Source organism: Patella vulgata, chromosome 5, assembly GCF_932274485.2.
Source record: "Patella vulgata chromosome 5, xgPatVulg1.2, whole genome shotgun sequence".
NCBI classification, from domain to species: domain Eukaryota; kingdom Metazoa; phylum Mollusca; class Gastropoda; family Patellidae; genus Patella; species Patella vulgata.
The window spans coordinates 1,292,224-1,314,692 of record NC_065883.2 but is presented as its reverse complement, the minus strand read 5'-3'; the positions used below and the strand labels follow the sequence as shown (position 1 = coordinate 1,314,692).

The 22,469-nt window shown below is 40.2% G+C and overlaps 1 protein-coding gene across 1 annotated transcript in view; it reads right to left on the bottom strand.

Annotated features, from left to right (window-relative positions):
- LOC126822725 (baculoviral IAP repeat-containing protein 6) overlaps positions 1 to 22,469 on the bottom strand; it is a 58,087-nt gene that overhangs the window by 14,812 nt on the left and 20,806 nt on the right. Inside the window, exons 22-39 of the mRNA XM_050551743.2 lie at positions 21,718 to 22,167; positions 20,598 to 20,725; positions 19,111 to 19,976; positions 17,695 to 17,883; positions 16,970 to 17,167; positions 16,353 to 16,626; positions 12,279 to 12,526; positions 11,827 to 11,932; positions 11,354 to 11,578; positions 8,847 to 9,394; positions 8,012 to 8,202; positions 7,262 to 7,391; positions 6,059 to 6,295; positions 4,593 to 4,709; positions 2,616 to 2,792; positions 1,779 to 1,931; positions 634 to 884; positions 41 to 245 (exon numbers count right to left, since the gene is read on the bottom strand). Coding sequence (XP_050407700.2) covers positions 41 to 245; positions 634 to 884; positions 1,779 to 1,931; positions 2,616 to 2,792; positions 4,593 to 4,709; positions 6,059 to 6,295; positions 7,262 to 7,391; positions 8,012 to 8,202; positions 8,847 to 9,394; positions 11,354 to 11,578; positions 11,827 to 11,932; positions 12,279 to 12,526; positions 16,353 to 16,626; positions 16,970 to 17,167; positions 17,695 to 17,883; positions 19,111 to 19,976; positions 20,598 to 20,725; positions 21,718 to 22,167 — 4,693 coding nt within the window. The remainder of the gene's footprint in view (positions 1 to 40; positions 246 to 633; positions 885 to 1,778; positions 1,932 to 2,615; positions 2,793 to 4,592; positions 4,710 to 6,058; positions 6,296 to 7,261; positions 7,392 to 8,011; positions 8,203 to 8,846; positions 9,395 to 11,353; positions 11,579 to 11,826; positions 11,933 to 12,278; positions 12,527 to 16,352; positions 16,627 to 16,969; positions 17,168 to 17,694; positions 17,884 to 19,110; positions 19,977 to 20,597; positions 20,726 to 21,717; positions 22,168 to 22,469) is intronic.

The window sequence follows — 22,469 nt, the reverse complement described above, 5'->3', positions numbered from 1 at the left end:
TTGATGACAACTTGAACCCACATGTTGAGAATATACTTACCACCATTTCCATCATCTGTTACACCTAAAACTAATCGTAACAAACACTGGGCTTTTTTTCTTTCTTTTAATAAAACCTCTGCATAACCTGGTAGACGTAGGAACAGACCGAAAGCTATCAGGGAGTGTGGCGGTATGGTTGGCATGGTACCAGCAGGATGACGCCCTCTAGTGGTAGGTGCTGGAGATACAGGTTCTACATACGGCTAAATAAAGTATAAATAATTTATAAAAACATCTTGTACGTTATGGAAGGGATCAAGAGCAATAACTCTGGCAGTAATTCATAAATATCAGAGATAGAAGGAGAGATGAGGTTTAACATCCAGTTAACACAAACCAGATCATTTCGGGACTAACATACAGTTTAATTTTCTTTCAATAATACACTTTGCGTGTAGGGGTCTATAGCAGTGGGAGGAATCTGGAGCACACCCAGAGCAAAAACACACAAGGTTGGACAGGCGATCCTACTCCTTGTCACATACAACCCGGGAAATTGAAACCACGCCAGTTGATTCAATGACAGACCTTATGATATAATGCGCACGGGGTTGTAGTTTACATTTATTTATATATATATTGGTCACTTACATCATAAAGTTCATCTGACGATTCCACGGTGACCCAATCGAGACCAATATCAGCCACGTTATTATTTTCTGTAACAGGTTCAGTTGTAGCCGCTTGTCGTGTTATCTCCGGGTAGAGTAACGGAAGATGTTCCGCTAACAACGCCAGACCACCAACACTAGCAAATATTTGAAGAGCAGAAGGTGTTGAATTTGTCGTTAACAGTATTTCATCAGGTACTGTATCGTCTTCATCTTCAACGGGACTAGAATCTAGATGAAAGAATACAAAATATATTTAAACCTTGTGACGTTGTAGTGCTGTGTTATGCAGAGAAGGGAGCAGAGAGGGCTGCAACGCCTGGCATCCATTTCACAGGGTATCCAATCAAAGAGTGAAGTCGTTTTTTTTTAAATTTGAAATTATCGCTGTCAGTATAGGCCCAATATTGAGTCAGGGAGTTGTCCTAATAACTCCATGCCACTGTCTTGTGTCCATGATATGAACGGCTTTGACATGCAAATATCCAGACATTAGGGAGAGAGAGAAAAATGGGGTTTAACTCAACACAAACTAGGTCATTTCGGGTTTAACATATGGTTCAATTTTATTTTAATATTTCGCTTGCGTGTAAGGGTCTTTAGCAGTGGGAGGAAACCGGAGGACATGGAGAAAACCCATGAGATTGGATAGGCAACCCTACTCCTTGTCACATAAAACCGGGGAATCGAAACCACGTCAGTTGACTCAATGACAGGCCTTACCATACAGCGCGAACATGCTCACCATTTGCCATCCAACCCCGCCTTCCACCCCACCCCCAGATGTTAGATATCCAGACAACAACTGCTGGTTTGATTAGCACCACAAGGGGGAATATGGCAGATTGGGTGCACAATATGAAGGACCAGTCCTCTTCACTTGTGGGAGGAAACCGGTTAGACAGGCCACCCTACTCCTTGTCACGTAAAATCAGGGAATCGAAACCACGCCAGTTGACTCAATGACAGATCTCATGATGCAGCGCGCACGTGCTAACAATTCAACTATTCAACCTCCTTTTGAATTCAATCTGACTAAAGTATCGCGTTGACATAACCTAAAAACCCCATTCCATACCAATTTCCTAAATGCTACAAAATTCAGATCCAAATCAGTAAACTTACTTAAATCCATAGAAAGATTATTGGTTTGTCGAGATCTTGGTTTATTGGAAGCTAACTTCACCTGGAATTCTATAGCGTTACTATGGTGACATCCCCTCTGTTGTAGAAGATTTAAAAGTTGAGATAGAGTTAACTCCCCTGGGAGCGCTTTACCTGTTAATGAAAGAGGTGAAAAAAATGTATTTAACTTATTACAAGTTTAATTAAAGCCTGACAAGAATAGTGTCTAGATCTTTGGATGGGACAACAAACGGAGGTCTGATGTATACGTTGGCGTGCACGTAAAAGAATCTATGACAGTTGGAATTCAATTGCTGTCCATTTAAAATTCCCTCATAGCACACTTTATGGCGTATGCCTATCTTCATTTGCCCCAGTGGTACAGAGCAGTAGGACATTAAACCCTATTTGTATCATGGACCGGAAATCTTCCTTTGTTCTTTTCGTTGAATAAGCAAATTGTTTTCCCTCTAGTAGATTGGGTGGAGCTTAACTGTGCAATAACTAGACATGTTCAATGTTATTGAACTCTTTTGCTGGTTTACACTAGTTTTAGTACAAATCATATAGAGAAGTGGGGTGGGTTTTCTGTGCAACAACAACAAGCATGTTGAGCAGGTGTCACTGTTACAAGTCTTTTATAGCACGCTTCATTCGTTAACAGGTTTAACATCTCGGCCTACAGCCTCGATGTTTAAACCTGTTAACTCATGAAAGCCGTGCTATAAATATAACTTAATTCAGACATATTTCTGGTTTTCTCCAACAGATATTACTCATCTGACCCGTGAGGACCCGATTTGAAGAAACCCCGACTGTGCTCATATTTAAACTTACTGTTAAACATTTGATGTTGTAAAGAGAATGTTGGTAATTTTAATGGCGTTGAGGAATCCAGAAATTCAGTATTTCTCCTTCGTCTAGTTGGAGGTCGAGGAGGTAGGGCGGATGATTTACTGGTGCTAGCAGACGTACTCGCTGGACTTTTCTCTCGCTTCTGTTTAGCTAACATACCTAAATATATAAAGAAATGTGATTAAAGAATCTCCCAATAAATAAATCAAGAAGATTTGGTCATCAATAAATAGAGAGAGTTAACATCCACTTGACACAAACAAGGTCATTTATTTCTGAACAATCTTATGGCTCTATTTTATTTCTATACTTTGTTAGTGTAGGGGTCTTTAGCAGTGGGAGGACCTGGAGAAAACCCACGAGGTTGGACAGACGCCCCTCCTCCTTGTCACATACAACCGGGGAATCAAAACTACGCCAGCTGACTCAATGATAGACCTTATGATCCACCCCCCCCCCCCCCAGTCATCAACATCCAGTACCCTTGTATACCAAGACTGACAGTTGGACTTGTCATCGTCCTATTAGCTAACGCACAAATTTGCTGTGTATCAATAGATCGGAGTGTACCAATGCAGTTCAGTCACAGCTTACGTGGAATCATCCCAGCAATCATCAATAAGGTTTCTATTTTTAATTTCTGCAAACATATACCCAAAGTTAAGCCAAATTTTTTTCTATGGCAACTAAAACCCCAAAATGTCTGGTTAGCAAAAAACACAACTAGTGTAATAGGTTGGTATTTATACAAAGTTTCATAAAGTTGAGGAAGCCACGGTGGTTAAGCTAGTAAGACACAGGCTTGCTAGCCTGAAGGTTGGGTGTTTGATCCCTGCATTGGCCGATGAAGTTAATCCAGATTTTCCGGCTTGGATCCCCCTTGTCAGTGGTGCAGGACAGCTGTTTAGTTGTTTGAATGGTACAACCAGCGGCTGCCAGGCAGGATACGCCCACATTTTCGAGAGATGGATAGAGAACAAGCAAAAAAGAAAGTGATTTTTCGTACAATCATGTGCCATAATTCAACAAATTACAATTCGATATGCGCAAATATGAAAAGGAACTAAGATCTTTGGGTTATAAACTTACATTTCAAGTTTCAACAAAATCGGATAAAAATTGTGACCTCTATAGGGTCCACAACCTTGATATACCATATTTTTACGCGATTTGAGAATGAAGGGCGGCCATTTTGTCTGTCAGTCCTTAGGGTGTAACGGTGATATAATAATACGTTTTTTTAAATCGGACAAAAATTATGACCTCTATAGGGTCCACAAGCTAAAAACGCGATTTTTCGTACAATCAAGGGCCATAATTCAGGAAGTTACGGTCCGATATGCACAAATATTGAAAGGAACCGAGATCTTTGGGTTATAAGCATACATAGTTTAAACTAAATCGGATAAAAATTGTGACCTCTACAGAGTTCACAAGCTAAAAACGTGATTTTTCGTACAATCAGGGGCCATAATCCATGAAGTTACAGTCCGATACATGCCAATATCGAAAGGAACCAAGATCTTTGGGTGATAAACCTATATTTCAAGTTTCATTGAAATTGGATAAAAATTGTGACCTGTAGACTGTTCACAAACAATAGTGGATGGACAGACGGACGGACAGGGGCGACGACAATATACGTCCACATGAAAATGTGGGCGTATAAAAACCCAAGGTCTCGTGTACACATTGGTGTGCGCGTAAAAGATCCCTTGACAGTTGGAATTCAATATAAGAGTATGCCGTAGTGCTGCTGTCAGGGCAAAAGTTTCCTCATAGCACACTGTATGGCGTATACCCGTCTTCATTAGCCCAGTTCGTAACAGAACAGTGGGGCGTTAAACCCTATTCCATTTTTTCATTTCATAAAGTTGTCTTGAAAGGTCCATGAGACAGAAGGGGCCGATTTCAATATCAATCCCTAAAGAAAATAGAGTAATTTGAGATTGTACGCACCTGCAGCATTAGATAAATATTCTACAACTTCGAGACCAGTTTCACCAGAATCTTTTTTATTCTCCGATTTTTTATCATCTCGAGATTCAAATAACTGAGCTGCTATAGACTGGGTGTCTGTAAATAAACAACAAGTATAAATAAATTGAGCTGCTAGAGACTGGATGTCTGTAAATAAACAAAACACTGTATTAATAAACATAAATAGTTGTAAAAAAAATCCATTTATTTCGGTGTGGTTTCTCATTGACAATGGTGCAGGATGGAGGGCCTGGCAAGGAAATGAAATGAGATAAAATGAAATGGGGTTTAACGTCCTACTGTTCTGCTCCTAAACTGGGCTAATGAAGACGGGCATATGCCATACAGTGTGCTATGAGGGAAATTTTGCCCGGGCAGTAGCACTATCGCCTACTCTTATATCGACTTCCAACTGCCAAGGGATCTTTTACGTGCATTCCAATGTATACACGGGACCTCGGTTTTCCATCTCATCCGAAGGACTAGACAGCTGTCCTTGTCACCACTGACAAGGGGGAACCACCATAAATCTGGATGAACTTTCTCGGCCAATGCAGGGATCGAACACACAACCTCCAGGCTAGCGAGAGAGTGTCTTAACCACTTAGCCACGTGATCCCTGCCTGGCAAGGACAGTGTCTAGTCGTTCAGATGGGACGAAAAACAGACGGCCTGTGTACATACAATTTGATTAAAATACAGATCTATTTCGTTTCGTTCTTTTATACTTTCAATGGCCTACACTACATGAAGATCTGACCGGTTGTAGTGGATGGTCGCGTCAGGTGTCATACGACTGACTATTGACCCTATGACGTCAGACATTTAATTAACCAATCTGCGTTGATGCTTCTAGTGGGTTACCCACAGTTCTGTGTGCCTCACACCAAAAACTTGTCGTAACAGTTTGTTTCATTGGCTAATCCCTCACATCATCCTGAATACGTCAATGATAATAACTCTTCCAGATCCTAGTGTAGTAAAGACAAGTAAAACGAAATTTTGAACGAAAAGAAATAGGATCTGTGTTTTTATCAAATTGGTGTACATATTGGCGTGCACGTAAAAGATCCCCTGGCAGTTGGAATTCGATATAAGAGTAGGCCGTAGTGCTGCTGTCGGTGCCAAATTTTACTCATAGCACACTGTATGGCGTATGCCCGTCTTCATTAGCACAGTAGGAGCAGAACAGTAGGACGCTAAACCCCATTTCATTTCATTTCAATAGCTCACTCGGAGCAGAACAGTAGGCTGTTAAACCCCATTTCATTTCCTTACCCCAGTCGGAGAAGAACAGTCAGAGGTTAAACCCCATTTTATTTTATTTCCTTACCCCAGTCCGAGCAGAACAGTCGGACGTTAAACCCTATTTTATTTCCTTACCCAAGTCGGAGAAGAACAGTCGGACGTTAAACCCTATTTTATTTTATAGTAGAACCACATACCTGGTATAACAGTGAGAAGATCGGAACATTGTGTATTTAAATTAACGACCATCACACGGAAACCTTGACCTGCTCCATAACGAGGGTGATGCACTAAATAACTCATTCCTGGTGTCTTTAATATCGACTGAGTTCGAGGTGATTTTAGAACGACCAGTATTCTCTCATCCTGTAATAATACTTGTAGTAGAACTCGTCTGGTGAATCCGGACAACGGTATGGAACCTAATAAACTACCTGAAACATTAAAATATTACATTTATTAAATAAACATTATAGAATCTCCAGTTAAGAGGGGGACACATTAGCCGAATCATTCGGCCGAATCCTTTGCCCGATTAACCAGACAATTGCATCACCTTTCACGTCACATGATTAAACATGGCAGCGACCATGTCTTCAAACCATCACGTGACTTCTCGATATGAGTGGATGATGAGTTGTGATTGGCTCATGAATTCTACAATCGGGCGAATGCTTCCGCGAAGCGGACACACTAGGCGAATATATCAAACATGTTTGATTCGGCCTAATGACAGTGGACACACTAGGCGAATTTCGACGCCAATTGATTCTGTTCAATCATTTGGCTTGTGTGTCCACGATGTACAATTTGTGACTTGCGTGTTTAATAGCCGTAAAAATGCTTTGGAGATTTTCGTTGTTCTATAAAAAAATATTTAAATGATTTTACTGTACAGTTATTTGATTATGGTTGTGAATTATTTCAATATACTACTTCTTTAACTCCTGTGGTCTAAAGTGCAGTAGCTTTGGGCATTTTAAAAATAAAACTCAAGGTAAATAGATAAAGTAAAATAGGGTTTAACCTCCACTAGACACAAACTAGGTCATTTCTGGACTAACATATGGTTCAATTTTATTTCAATAACTCACTAGCGCGTAGAGGTCTCTAGCAGTGGGAGGAAACCGGAGGATCCGGAGAAAACCCACGTACCAGTGAGGAATCGAAACCACGCCAGTTGACTCAATGACAGACATTGTGATCAAAAGCACATGCGTTAACCATTCGGCCATCCAACCCTCCTTCAATATAAAGATCATCAGGTTTTTTTCTGTTTTATTCAGGGAATTGGGGATGTCCGTATCAATTGCTGAACAATTAAGGGGACGCTGGAATTTACCACCACACAGACATGCACTATCTGGAGTGAAGACGAGAATTACCTCCCCTAGTAGTACCTTGATGTTGAATGACGTCACATAAAACTTTAGCGAAGAGAAGTTGATTGGCTGGATGTACGGAGATCATTTCGTTAAAACAATGTATAGCAGCCGTTTCTAACATGGATCTCTCTTCTGTCGACATGACCTATAAAAAAACACAAAACAATAATTTTTATTCAGCACCATTGTATCTTGAAGGATAAGATTGGATCTTTGTTTAATCGCACGTCTTATCTCTCCAACCTATGATAGACCAGACTCTCATTTACGATTTCCTGGTGAGGAAACACTTGTCTGCGATATCACCATAGGTGGAAACACACAGAGAGAAATGGGGTTTAACATCCACTGGACACAAACTAGGTCATTTCGGGACTAACATATGGTTCAATTTTAATTCAATAATTCGCTAGAATGTAGGGGTCTTTAACAGTAGGAGGAAACTGGAGGACCCAGAGAAAACCCACAACGTTGGATAGGTAAGCATACTCAATGTCACGTACAACCGGGGAATCGACACCACGCCAGCTGACTCAATGGCAGACCTAACCATTCGGCCGACCTACCCAGCTTACAACAAAGTTCGACTTGTTGTACATGTTGAAGATGTATGTCTAAGGATCTAGATGATTTTGGGTGATTTTAAATGATTTTTACAAACAAAGATTTGATATTGAATGAATGTGAAAAAAATTAGTGCTAAATACACAAGATTACAGTGTATGTTGTAAAACTTGTATGTATAAGAATCTAGTGGTAACTTACTTTAGGTTTATTTGTTGTATTATTAGATGGTGGTTGTGCTGGATTATTACACAGAGCCGTTAGTAAAACAGGCCAGAATATATTTCCTTCAGGACTACCCAACCAATCTTTAATCATTGACTCGGAACTAACGGTAGCGAATAGTCGTAGAACAGATGCCACAAGTTCCACACTCATGATACAATTCTTATCTACAAATATAAAAACATATAAAATCATTTTCTAATACTTCATCAAATCATCCTATGTAAAAGGCTAGGCACATTTTCGGAGAGAGAGAAATGGACACAAACCTGGTCATTTCGGGACTAACACATGGTTCAAAATTTTACTTCAATAATTTGCTTGTGCGTAGGGGTCTTCAGCAGTGGGAGGAAACCGGAGGACCCCGGAGAAAACCACAAGGTTAGACATGCGACTCTAATCCTTATAATGCAACGTGCACAAGCTAATGCTAACCAATCGCCGCCTCTCTCCTACCTTTTTGGTGTCAGTCATGCAGGTGAAAGCCCTTTATTAAGTCTACGGGATTTAAACAAGAGGTCCTCCTAATTGATGGTCCAGTGTTCAAACCAATCAACTACAACGATCCCCGCATACACACAGCTGAAAAATCTCATGAGTAGGGGGTTCTTTGTGCCATACAAGTTCATGGCATTTTAACGGATAACTGCTTTTAATTCAAGCATCACAATTATTTAAACAAGCCTTTTAATTGTAGAAATAAAACATTTCATTTCAAGAAGTAAGAAATTCATTAAAATCACATTACTGCAATAAAATCCATATAAAATGAGAATAGATAAATAATATTTACTCATGTAGAGATACCTACCTGACGAGGTATCATTAGTAGCTGGTTTATTCTGTGAGGTGGCGCCACTACCGGCAGCAGATGGAGCTTTACTTTCAGCTATAAGACTAATTTCCTGGTTCGCGAATTCAAACAACCCTTGAGCTAACACGGCTGGAAATCCTGAATCTAACAACTGTCTAACGGCTACGGGAGATTTACACACGGTTCCTAATGTAACTAAACGATTCTCGTCTAAAATAGTTGGATTGAATTCCTGAATGCTGATTGGTGAGTTATCTACATGTGACGGCTGCCGTGTGGCTTCTTTTGAATCGTCTGATAACGGATGTTGTGTCGCTTCCTTGGTGTCATCTGTCAGCGGTTGTTGATGACTTTGAAAACTGTCTTTACGATCGTCTGTGATGGATGCGGTCATACTGGAGTTGAAGTTGACGAGAATTCCCATCCATTCGAGAATATTAGAGAAGAAACTAGGTTGTATGTTACAAATTGAACACAATACGAAATCTATAGACTGTTTCAATAAACTGTCCGGTGTTAAAACCATTGACCATTTATACAAACAACTGAAATAGATCAAAGATAATTTAAACTTACATACTTTAGGAATGAAATGTTATCTAAATAACGTAAGATTTAGATAAAGAGCTGACCATTCTTGCTGTAATGACTCAAAAATAGATAATGTGAAATGAAAACATTGAAAACTGAACCAAGTTAAATTAAAATCTTTAAATGGCAAACCGTTCTAATCTAGTTAAAATCTCTAATTAATAATTTAGATAACATTTCAGGCCTAAAGAAAGATCTACAATAGGCAGATTTACCTCTTGCATAATGTATGTTTAATTAGACATTAATTACCTTACCCAGACCATAATCAATTCTCAATGCCATCAGATGTCAGCGATGTTTAGTGGATTTGAATCAGTTTTATGGTGGATGAAATAACCGTAAAAATGAATGATCGAGACTTTGTTTAGTATCGTAACAACAGTAGTAATAACGATCGAGGCAGGCCTAAAACTGAATCACACATATCTTGGTTTAGAGTGAAGCAATTTGACTGGAATTTTCAGCATATTCTGTTTTTATTATCTATTTTGTAAACTATTATAGCAAGAACTGTCAGCTCTTTATCTAATCTTACCTAATGCCGCTTAAATGGAAATCAAATAAAATGTGATTTAACATCATACTTTTCTGCTAATGAAGACAGGTATATGACATATAGTAGGCTAACGAAGACAGGTATATGACATATAGTAGGCTAATGAAGACAGGTATATGACATATAGTAGGCTAATGAAGACAGGTATATGACATGTAGTATGCTAATGAAGACAGGTATATGACATATAGTAGGCTAATGAAGACAGGTATATGACATATAGTAGGCTAACAAAGACAGGTATATGATATATAGTAGGCTAATGAAGACAGGTATATGACATATAGTAGGCTAATGAAGACAGGTATATGACATATAGTAGGCTAACGAAGACAGGTATATGACATATAGTAGGCTAATGAAGACAGGTATATGACATATAGTAGGCTAACGAAGACAGGTATATGACATATAGTAGGCTAATGAAGACAGGTATATGACATATAGTAGGCTAACGAAGACAGGTATATGACATATAGTAGGCTAACGAAAACAGGTATATGATATGTAGTAGGCTAACGAAAACAGGTATATGATATGTAGTAGGCTAACGAAGACAGGTATATGACATGTAGTAGGCTAACGAAAACAGGTATATGACATGTAGTATGCTAATGAAGACAGGTATATGATATGTAGTAGACTAACGAAGACAGGTATATGATATGTAGTATGCTAATGAAGACAGGTATATGATATGTAGTAGACTAACGAAGACAGGTATATGATATGTAGTAGGCTAACGAAGACAGGTATATGATATGTAGTAGGCTAACGAAAACAGGTATATGATATGTAGTAGGCTAACGAAGACAGGTATATGATATGTAGTAGGCTATAAGGGACAATTTGCATGGACAGGGGTGCTACGGCCATCTCTTAATTGGAATTCCAATCGTCAAGGGTTCAACTTTATTTTAATAATTCCTTTCCGGGTAGACGTCTTTAGCATTGGGAAGAAACCAGAGGACCTGGAGAAAACCCACGAGGTTGGACAGGTGGCCCTCCTTGTACCGTACAAGTAGGGATTCGAAACCACGCCACTTGACTCAATGATAGACTTTATGGTTTCACATCCACGCTTTAAACAACTACCCCCCCCCCCCCACACACACACACAGTACACAGGACCTTGGTTTTACATTCCATCTGAATGACTAGACACTATTTCCTGCCAGGTCCTCCATCCCATATCACTGACGAGGGGGGAATCATGCTGGAAAATCGAAAGGTATTTTCTCGCCTAATATCGAGAGCGAACCTGAGACCTGGTGGTTAGCGGGCAAGCTCTCTACGTGTTTCGAAACAGGAGACCAAAGATAGAGAAATGATGAATATTAATTGGTTAATTTACCTGACAAGATCTTGATTGAGTAAACCGATCAGATCATACTGAACAGGTAACGACTGACTGTGCCATAGTATAGCAGCGATACAGTGTATATGAGTTGGTGCCGGGTTGGATAAAGAACTTGGATTATCTCCCCTATATAAACCTGCGAAACCACGGTTTGTCATGTTGGCACGTTCTATACCTTTTCGGGCACAATCACATAACCACTCTAATAAAGCACAAACCCTGAAAAATACAAAATATATTTGAGTAAACTGGAGGGAGTGAATGGAACAGCAGTTACCAAGTTAAATCTTTAATTTTAGTCTTCACACGGTGTCCTTGCTAGGCCCTCCGTCCTGCATCATTGACAAGGCAGAACGAACATGGAACTTCGGGTTGGCCAGCCAGTGTTTTACTCACTCCGCCACCGCGGCACCCTGGTTTCATATTGACCTAATCTAATGAACAATTGATATTAAAACAATACTCACCTGTGTCTACTACCTGTATCTTGTATGGTACCTAGTTGATATAATATCTCTACTGTTGATTGATTAGCGTAACCACTGACTTTACCTAGATACGATTTCTCTATACCTGTGAAATATCACAATATAAAACACTGTTGAATCAAGCAATTGACCTTTGTTGAAGGGAATAAAATAGACCTTATTGTCTCATCATTATCTATGGTAATACTTGGGACCCCCGAACAGGGAGACACTGCTTTTCAGTGCCAGCTCCTCCTGAGGAACTTTCTCAGCCAACCCTTGATCGAAACGTGGAATCCCTGATTAATAACCAAGCAACATGCTCACAAGCTTGGTTTAAATAACACATAATCCCAGACCTCCCTCGCCCTTAATAAGGCAGTGCCAACCTCATCGATCCGCTGTGGCTCGCCCAATAAAATCCACGAGCTAAAATAACAGAGAAATCTCACCTCTATTTTGTCGTTGGAAAGGTTCACGTAAAATAAAGTTAATCAGTTGTAATCCTAACTCTGTCGATAATAATCCTATCTTCAATAACACAGCTTCTATTTTACTGTTATACAGACAGGCAGATGGGGAGACGAGGAGAGAAACACACGTCTGTAGAAGATACGGTGTCTGGGATGCGGCCACTGCAGCTCCTACTTCGTTTCCAGACATTGAAAGACAATGGTGCAATAGTCGGACCCATAATACACTGAAAACAAACACCAGATTCATCCAAATAATCAATAAACAACAAGCCAACATGGAGGCTGATGTCCCCTGTCGCAATTCAACAAGAGCATCGCTAACGCAGCAATATACGTCCACATTCCTGTTTTGTTTGATATGGTCCAGTTTGCTTTGAGGGTCTGTGAAATAAAACTGGGTAGTAGGACTGCTATCAGTTTAACACTTCGTTCACATTAACAGAACACAATTTTTATTTTAAAACAATCGATGTCTTTATTCTAAAAGCATGACGTTTCGAATAGGTATGCAAAGTTTCAAAAGGATCTGTTAAGAATTGCGGTCTGTAGGCAAAACACAAGACACACAAACATTAGGCGTGGCTCTGTCCCAAGGGGTCGAGCATGCACCAAAAATAATAATAGAGGTCGGCCTTAGGATTAAGGAATAAGTATAAAAAGTAGCCTTAGACTATAAGGAATAAGTATAAAAAAGTTTTCAAGATGATCGATTAAGAAATGCGGTCTGCAAGTGACACACAGACATAAAAAAGAAACTGGGTGTAGCTTTGCCCCTGGGGGTTGGGTATTCACCACAAATAATAGGGATGTTCCTTAGGATAGAAGGAATATGTATGCTAGGTTTCAAGGTGATACGATAAGAAATGCGATCTGTAGATGACAAACAAATAAATAAATATAAGGGATGGGCGTGGCTCTGCCCCTGGCGGTCGGGCATGCACCAAAAACAATAGGGATCATCGTTAGGGTATAAGCAATTCATATGAAATTTTTTCAAGACGATTGATTAAGAATTGTGGCCTGTAGGTGACACACAGGCATAAAAAGAAAAGAAAATGCTCGTGGCTCTGCCCCTGGGGGTAAAAAACAATAGGGATCATCGTTAGGGTATAAGCAATTCATATGAAAAAAATTCAAGACGATTGATTAAGAATTGTGGCCTGTAGGCGACACACAGACATAAAAAAGAAAATGGGCGTGGCTTTGCCACTGGGGGTTGGGCATGCACCCAAAACGATAGGGATGTTCCTTAGGGTACAAAGAATAAGTATGCAGAGTTTCAAGATGATACGTTAAGAAATGTAGCCTGTAGACGACAAACAAACAAATACAAAAAATGGGCGTGGCTCTGTCCCGGGGAGGCGAGCATGCACCAAAAACAATAGGGATCATCCTTAGGGTATAAGGAATAAGTATGTAAAGTTGATACGTTAAGAAATGCGGTCTGTAGATGACAAACAAATAAATAAATATAAGGAATGGGTGTGGTTCTACCCCTGGGGGTCAGGCATGCACCAAAAACAATAGGGATCATACTTGGGGTATAAACAATTCATATGAAAATTTTTCAAGACGATTCATTAAGAATTGTGGCCTATAGGCGACACACAGACATAAAAAAAAAAAAATGGGCGTGGCTCTGCCCCTGGGGTCGGGCATGCACCCCAAACGATAGGGATGTTCCTTGGGGTACAAAGAATAAGTATGCATAGTTTCAAGATGATACGTTAAGAAATGCGGTCTGTAGATGACAAACAAATAAATAAATAAAAGGAATGGGCGTGGTTCTACCCCTGGGGGTCAGGCATGCACCAAAAACAATAGGGATCATACTTGGGGTATAAACAATTCATATGAAAATTTTTCAAGACGATTGATTAAGAATTGTGGCCTATAGGCGACACACAGACATAAAAAGAAAAGAAAATGGGCGTGGCTCTGCCCCTGGGGTCGGGCATGCACCCCAAACGATAGGGATGTTCCTAAGGGTACAAAGAATGTGTATGCAAGATTATAAGTTAAGAAATGTGGCCTGTAGACGACAAACAAACAAATACTAGAAATGGGCGTGGCTCTGCCCCTGGGGGTCGGGCATGCACCAAAAACAATAGGGATCTTCCTTGGGGTATAAGGAATAAGTATACCAAGTTTGAAGAAAATCCAGTAAGAATTGCGCCCTGTAGGCGACACAAAGACACACGAAAAGAAAATGGGAAATGGGCGTGGCTCTGCCCCTGGGGGTTGGGCATGTACCCCAAACGATAGGGATGTTCCTTAGGGTACAAAGAATGTGTATGCAAGATTATAAGTTAAGAAATGTGGCCTGTAGACGACAAACAAACAAATACTAGAAATGGGCGTGGCTCTGCCCCTGGGGGTCGGGCATGCACCAAAAACAATAGGGATCTTCCTTGGGGTATAAGGAATAAGTATACCAAGTTTGAAGAAAATCCAGTAAGAATTGCGCCCTGTAGGCGACACAAAGACACACGAAAAGAAAATGGGCGTGGCTCTGCCCCTGGGGGTTGGGCATGCACCCCAAACGATAGGGATGTTCCTTAGGGTACAAAGAATGTGTATGCAAAGTTTCAAGATTATTAGTTAAGAAATGTGGCCTGTAGACGACAAACAAACAAATACTAGAAATGGGCGTGGCTCTGCCCCGGGGGGTCGGGCATGCACCAAAAACAATAGGGATCTTCCTTGGGGTATAAGGAATAAGTATACCAAGTTTGAAGAATATCCATGAAGAATTGCGCCCTGTAGGCGAACCACAGACACACACACACACACACACACACACACACACACACATACATACACACACACACACACACAGACAGGGGCGACGGCATAATACGTTCACATTATGAATGTGGACGTATAAAAAATTAATATATAACTCATACAATCTGATTAAAATATAGATCTATATTTCGTTTCGTTTTTTTATGACGTCAGACATTGATTAATCAATCAGCGTGTCTAGTGGTTTACCCACAGTTCCGTGCATGGCACGCTAAGAAGTCGCCATAACAGACAGTTTCATTGGCTCATCCCTCAATTCAACCAAAACGCTGGTAATATAACAACTCTTCCAGATCCTAGTGTAGTAAAGACAAGTAAAACGAAATTTTGAACTATAAAAAACAAAACGAAATAGGATCTGTGTTTTAATCAAATTGTTAACACATAATAATAAATTGCACATTTATCTTTTTGAAAAAAAAAATCGAGCAATCAAATTGATTATCTATACTTAGTCTAAGCAGGAAATGTTCACGATCAAACTCTTGTCCCAAAGCATCGGCCAATGAAATTGCTTAGCTCTGCTTAGCTTTTGTGGAAAATGTTAATCATTGAACTCAGTCAAGAAATTCACCTAATGAACATCAACACCAAGTTTAAACATTCTACCTCAGTTAAAAGTCGAGTTGTTATGTTCCAAAGTCTTGACCAATCAAATTACTTATCACTAAGCAGAAAATTCTCGTTATTGAACTTAGTCAAGGTAATGATATAATGAATCTATACTCAAAATTTCATCGCTCTCACCCAATCAGAACTAAAGTTATCGTGTTCAAAAACATCAACCAATCAAATTGTTTATCTCTGCTTAGCATTATTGGAAAATGCTCATCTTCGAACTCCATCAAGGCATTGACCTAATAAACACCTACACCAAGTTTGAACATTCTAGCTCAATTAGAAGGAGAGTTATTGTGTTCCAAAGTCTCGGCCAATCAAATTGCTTATTGCTCTGCTTACCCTGAGCAGAGAATGTAATGAAACTATACGCCAAGTTTGATCACTCTCACTTAATTAGAACTAAAGTTATCATGTCCCAAAGCATCAACCAATCAAACTCCTTATCTCTGCTTACCCTAAGCAGAAAATTCTCATTTTCGAACTCCCAAAAAGTGTGCCGGACAGGCAGTCTCTTCCTTCCTTCTAAAGGCAGGGGACAAAAAAGATCAAGTTTTTCAGGAAACTGACATAGTTGATATTTATATATACAAAATGCCAAGTTGTCAATGAAGGATACATTACCTTGATTTAGACGTTGAATCTTCAGTTTGTGGATTATTGTTAACCGTGGATACGGTACTACCAAACGCCGAGTGACCCATCAACGCTACTTGAGCTAGACCAATCGTCATAGAATCACGAGCTTTATGTAATCGTATTGTTATAGTTGACATCACTTCTGGTTTGACGAGTTGTAACTTAATATACGCTAAACTTGACGTCATCATGGGTGGACACATGGGGGTTACCATGGCACCATCATGAGATATCTCCAAGGAAACAAATGAAGGGCAAGCTGAAATATATATCAATATGGATTAAACATCTAAACAAACTAGGGCATTTCGGAAATAACATATGGTTCAATTTTAAATTCTATAATTCGCTTGCGCGTAGGGGTCTTTAGCAGTGGGAGGAAACCAGAGGCTGGACAGTCGACCCTACTTCTTGTCATGTACAACTGGGGAATCGAAATAACGCCAGTTGACTCAATAACAGACCTAATGATGATACAACACGCAGGCGATAACCATTCGGCCATCCAACCCCTCATAACATGTGATGACAGACTTTGAAAAATATCCAAAAATTATTCTCAGCGCAGGGCTGGATTCAGTGATGAGTGAAGATATACTAACTAGAGAGTGAAGCATGTGGTTGTATCTGTACTTCACGTAATAATATAGCAAAAGGTAACTGTATGGTCAGATCTATCCATGCTTCGTCAGGATAGAAATGATACGACCAAGCCGCGGATCTCGCTCGTCTGTGTGGTGGAGCTGCCTGGATTAAAACCTCCGCTGGACTAGCTGTCGGACTACTTGATGATATCTGACCTAAAATAAAACAAATGATATGAAATTGGGTTTAATGTCCGACTGTTCTGCTCCAACTGGGCTAATGAAGACGGGCATGCGGCATACAGTGTGCTATAAGGGAAATTTTGCCCGGACAGCGGCACTATGGCCTACTCTTACATCGAATTCCAACTGCCAAGGGATCTTATATCAAATTGTACTGTCACATACTCCATTACTTAACAAACTTATTCATATTATTCAGGAATAGTGGTCTGAAGTCTTCTTGAGTTATTTGTGTTAATTGAGTTACTTCCCTTGATTAATAAAAGGCTTTGATCCCAAATGGAATTCTGAGATGAAGTGAAATGTAAGATGCCTGTTTCTAATTAGCTCTTCTGATTGGCATAAATAATCCACCAAATACCACAGTACACTTGACTATGTTTTTTTACGCGTACATGGGACCTTGGTTTTTTGTCCAACCCAAACAACTAGATTGTCTGAGTACAACGGTGCAGCCAGCATTGGTTAAGTCACCAATTAAGTTGTTAAAATAATCTTACCTAAAGGAGCGAAGTTCTGCATACCATCGACGCTGGAATCTGATTCTGCTGAATCAAGTTTAGCGTTTTTACTACCACCTGGTCCAGCGTTGTTTATATGTTGCATTATAGTTGATATAATGGAGGGATGGGTGCTGATCAACTGTTGATTACAATTAACTAATTGATTACACATCAACTGTACACCACCTGAATAAATAAATATATAAATAACATTAGTATTACAGTACATTGTATATTTATTGGAAGATTTTACTCTTTCTACACCACAGATGAGACATTGGACCTTTCTCCAAGTAGGGAGAGAGAGAAGCATCCACTCGACACAAACTAGGTGATTTTGGGACTAAACTATGGTTCAATTTTATTTCGTTAATTTGCTTGCGCGTAGGGGTCTTTAGCAGTGGGAGGAAACCGGATGACCTGGAGAAAACCCATGCTGTTGGACAGGCGACTCTACTTCTTGTCACGTACAAGCAGGGAATCGTAAACATGTCAGTTGACTCGATGACTCAATGATTCGACCACCGATGCAACAAAGAAAAGAAAACAGATTTGTCTCCAGACATCAACAGCTTGATGAAATAAATGTCGTAAATAATGTCTCTATCTGTTAATATCCATTCTTAATTAAATATTTAGAAGTCGAAATGAAATGAAATGAAAATGAAATGAAATGGGGTTTAAAGTGCTACTGTTCTGTTTCGAACTGGGCTAATGAAGACGGTCATACGCCATACAGTGTGCTATGAGGGAAACTTTGCCCGGGCAGCGGCACTACGGCCTACTCTTATATCGAATTCCAACTGCCAAGGGATCTTTTACGTGCACACCAATATGTACACGAGACCTCGGTTTTTTGTCCCATCCGAACGGCTAGACAGCTATCCTTGTCAGACCCTCCGTCTTGCATTATTTAGAAGTGATTACAGATAATAATTAGCTTCCCCTGATTACAGACTATTGTAAATACAACTCTTCTACAGAAATCAGTTACTGTATTTCTAACCAGAGCTACATTTCTACAATGATTCTCTTGTTGTTTCCAAGCACAATAGTGTAGGTCAGAAAGAGAAATGGGGTTTAACATCCACTCGACCTTAACTAGGTTATTTAGGGATTAACACATGGTTCAATTTGAACTGGCCAGTCAGAGGAAGCAGTAGTATTGGACAATCGGAGAGGCTAGAGGAACAAGTATTGGACAATCGGAGAGGCTAGAGGAAGTAGTAGTACTGGGCAGTGGGAGGGGATAGAGAAGTAGTAGTACTGGGCAGTGGCTGGGGCTAGAGGAAGTAGTAGTATTGGGCAGTGGGTGGGGCTAGAGGAAGAAAGAAGTAGTATTGGGCAGTTGGAGGGACTAGAGTGTTAATATCAATCAAATCTTAAATGACAATGAAGAATAAAAATTCTTACCCATATCCAGGAAGAGTTTGACTGTTCTGATTGAATGGACAACTTTTAAAATAAACCACAACAAAGGTTCCGACAGACGACACAGTGATGTCCATCGGTTATCAGAACCACGGGACATATAATCTAATATCGCCTGCAACATTAGTTTAGGATCTGAACTCCTCTGATTCAACGTCATCAATATTTGATACACGCTATCACCGACCGACACAGGATTATTGCCTGTCCAGTTCTCTTGAAGAACTCCTAAAATAACGGCCATTGAATTACTGCTACAATAACTTAAGGCCTGAATCAGATTCTGCATAATATAATGATGTCCGAGAATAATATCTGCTAAACAACTAGTTGTGACTTCAGGTGTCTCCCCTTCGTCCGACTGCTGTCTCTTTTGGTCGTCTGACATTGCCACCATCGGTGTTGACGTCGCTAAGGCTTGTGTCAGTTTGTCCGTATCTGACATGGCATCGGTCAGTATAGGGGTCAAGGGTTCACTAATGATGTCATGACGTTGGGGTTGAGTCCGACCCGGCAGTTGAACTTGTATTAAAATATTAATCAGTTTCATTAAGTTGCACATTAATAAATCTCGCGATGATTCCCCTAGAACTGATCGGGAATCTCCTCCCCGCAATAAATTTGTAAACAGACCCCCGAAACACGACCGTGCGTTGATGTTTGTTTCAAGAGAACTACGACATGCGACTTGATCCTGACAGATGATGTGTTGATGAACTAAGCAAGTAATTGATTGGATGACACTAATAGCGTTACTGACGTCCACCTGACTGTACGATAAGTCGAGAGCGAACTCTGTTAATTTACATTGAGCATCTAAAGGACCTATACATGTGTAGAAAGCACCCCTGAAAATAGAAAGAAAAACATTTATTATACTATTTTAAAGATTTTTAATCAATTAATGTGATTCTGTCGTTGTTCTGTTGGGTTTAATGTCCACTTTCACGGAGAGCGATATTGCAAACAAGTCTGTTCTGTCGTAGAAGCCCTCCTTTCACAGTTGTGAACAGGTTCCTTGTGTTTGGCTAATTTGGCAATACATTGGGGTGCTTGATTGTCTCTGCCTTGTGGTGTTTCCCCTTGTAGCATATAAATGCTAGGGGGTCATTCGCCTAAACATTCTGTAACGAAATTGCCCCAATCTCAACAAAAGTGACATGAAATGAGAGCGAGAAATGGAGTTTAACGTGGTCGACTCGACACAAACAAGGTGATTTCGGGACTAACATATGGTTCAATTTTATTTCAATAATTCGCTTGTGTTTAAGGGTCTTTGGCAGTGGGAGTAAACCAGAAGATCCGGGGAAACCCCCCCGAGGTTGAACAGGCAACCCTACTCCTTGTCACCTACAACCAGGGAATCGAAACCACGCTAGTTAACACAATAACAGACCTTATGATACAACGCGCACATGCTAACCATTCGGCCATCCAACACTTCTTAAAGGTATTATTAAAGCCCTTACCTTTCAGCTGTTAGAATATAGATCAATTTAAGGACCAGCTCTTTTAACTTTAACGCTGTATCTCTTCCTGATTTAATCAGCAGACGACGTAAAAACTCATTGAAAGATTTCACCGCAGATGGACCAACCTGTAGAGAAAAAATATTTCAGTCAGAAAAAATAGATTGCCAGGCAACGAAACAGATGCCCACAGCAGACGGACCAAAATGTAGAGGAAAGAATTCAACATTAATATTTCACTTACATTGATGTTGTCAATAAACAAGGAAATTTAGGTTGCCAGGCAACATCCACAGCAGCTAAATCCTCCGAGCAGTCAACCCCTGAGTAGTCGACAAGGGTCGTCGCATATTTATTCTTTTGTAGGTAATGGGAGCATTTTCAGGAAAGATATTCCAGTTACATTAAAGTCTAAATCAGTCCATCATAAACCCTTTTCATTCACTCCCTAGTCTCAGAGTAAAAGATTACATAATAGGAGATAACTCCAAAGGACTCCAACTACTAATAAAGGGGAGGAAACTCTCCCATGAAATGTGCTATCGGAACACAATGTATGGAGGATATGAGGAGATATAATCGGGCCCGAAGCCAGCCAAAATTTGGTGGGGCTACGGAATTTTTTGGAGGGGCTGAGGATGTAGCCGGCTAAGAACGCTCCTAAGAAATCATTATTGTTGGCGAAATATTTGGGGGGCTAATTCGATTTTTTGGGGGCTAAGCCCCCCCATAGCCCACCCCCTGGCTACGGGCCCGGATATAATCACCATGGGAGATGCCAAATGTAGGCCGTTTGGGGAGGTTAGGGGGTTTCTTGAGTCCAAAATGGCCGCTTTAAATAAAAGGGAATTTTGGGGAATACTTAACCTAACCCTAACCCTTTTTTTAGACTGAACTTGGATCTCATTTACCTTTAACACTTCTTAAAAGAGTTAGGATTAGGGAGAGGGTTAGTATTCCTCAAAAATACTAATTTCTATGAAGCAGCCATTTTGGACTCTGGAAACACCCAAACCTCCCCAACCGGACTACAATTAGCATCTCCCAATCACCATACGACAGCATTGTACTTAAATTTTTTATAACAATTTGAAAGCGTCCAGATTTAACAAAAGTTTACCTGAGAAAATTGAGCTCCTGCTGCAGACGGTCCACTAGACGAGGTTCCTGATAAAAACTTGGTTAACAAAGGATTTAAATTACTATTGGCTAGTATCACAGTTACCATGGAAATCTCTTGTGGAGTCGTAGATGCAGAAGATACACTAGGTTCACAAGGGGTTTTCTGATTGGCTAATAAACATAATGTCTGGAAAACTAACACCCACGTCCTGACTGGTGGATTGGGTGCCATGACGACTGCATCAATCAGATTACTAACAGATGCCGGATTCAGAGTTATAGTGGGAATACGCGAAGAATTAAAAACAGTTTGTCCGCTGGTTTCCTCGTGACTTTCATCGTTCAGAATGAGCCAATGATGTAAGACTGTCTCCAAGTTAACACGATTCGTCACCAGTTGACCGAATAAACGATTAAAACATTCACTGAGCATCTCGTTGGATGACATCTGAAATAAACACAACAAACAGTTGAGATGTTGCTCTCTAAATAAACACAAAATAATGTATATCAAGCATTTTATTAAATGAAATGAAATGGGGTTTAACGTCCTACTGTTCTTCTTCGACTGGTCTAATGAAGACGGGCTACGCCTGCCATACAGTGTGCTATGAGGGGAATTTTGCCCGGGCAGCGGCACTATGGCTTACTCTTATATCGAATTCCAACTGCAAAGGGATTTTTTACGTGCATGCCAATGTATACACAGGACCTCGATTTGTCGTCCCATCCAGACGAGAAGTGGGAGGA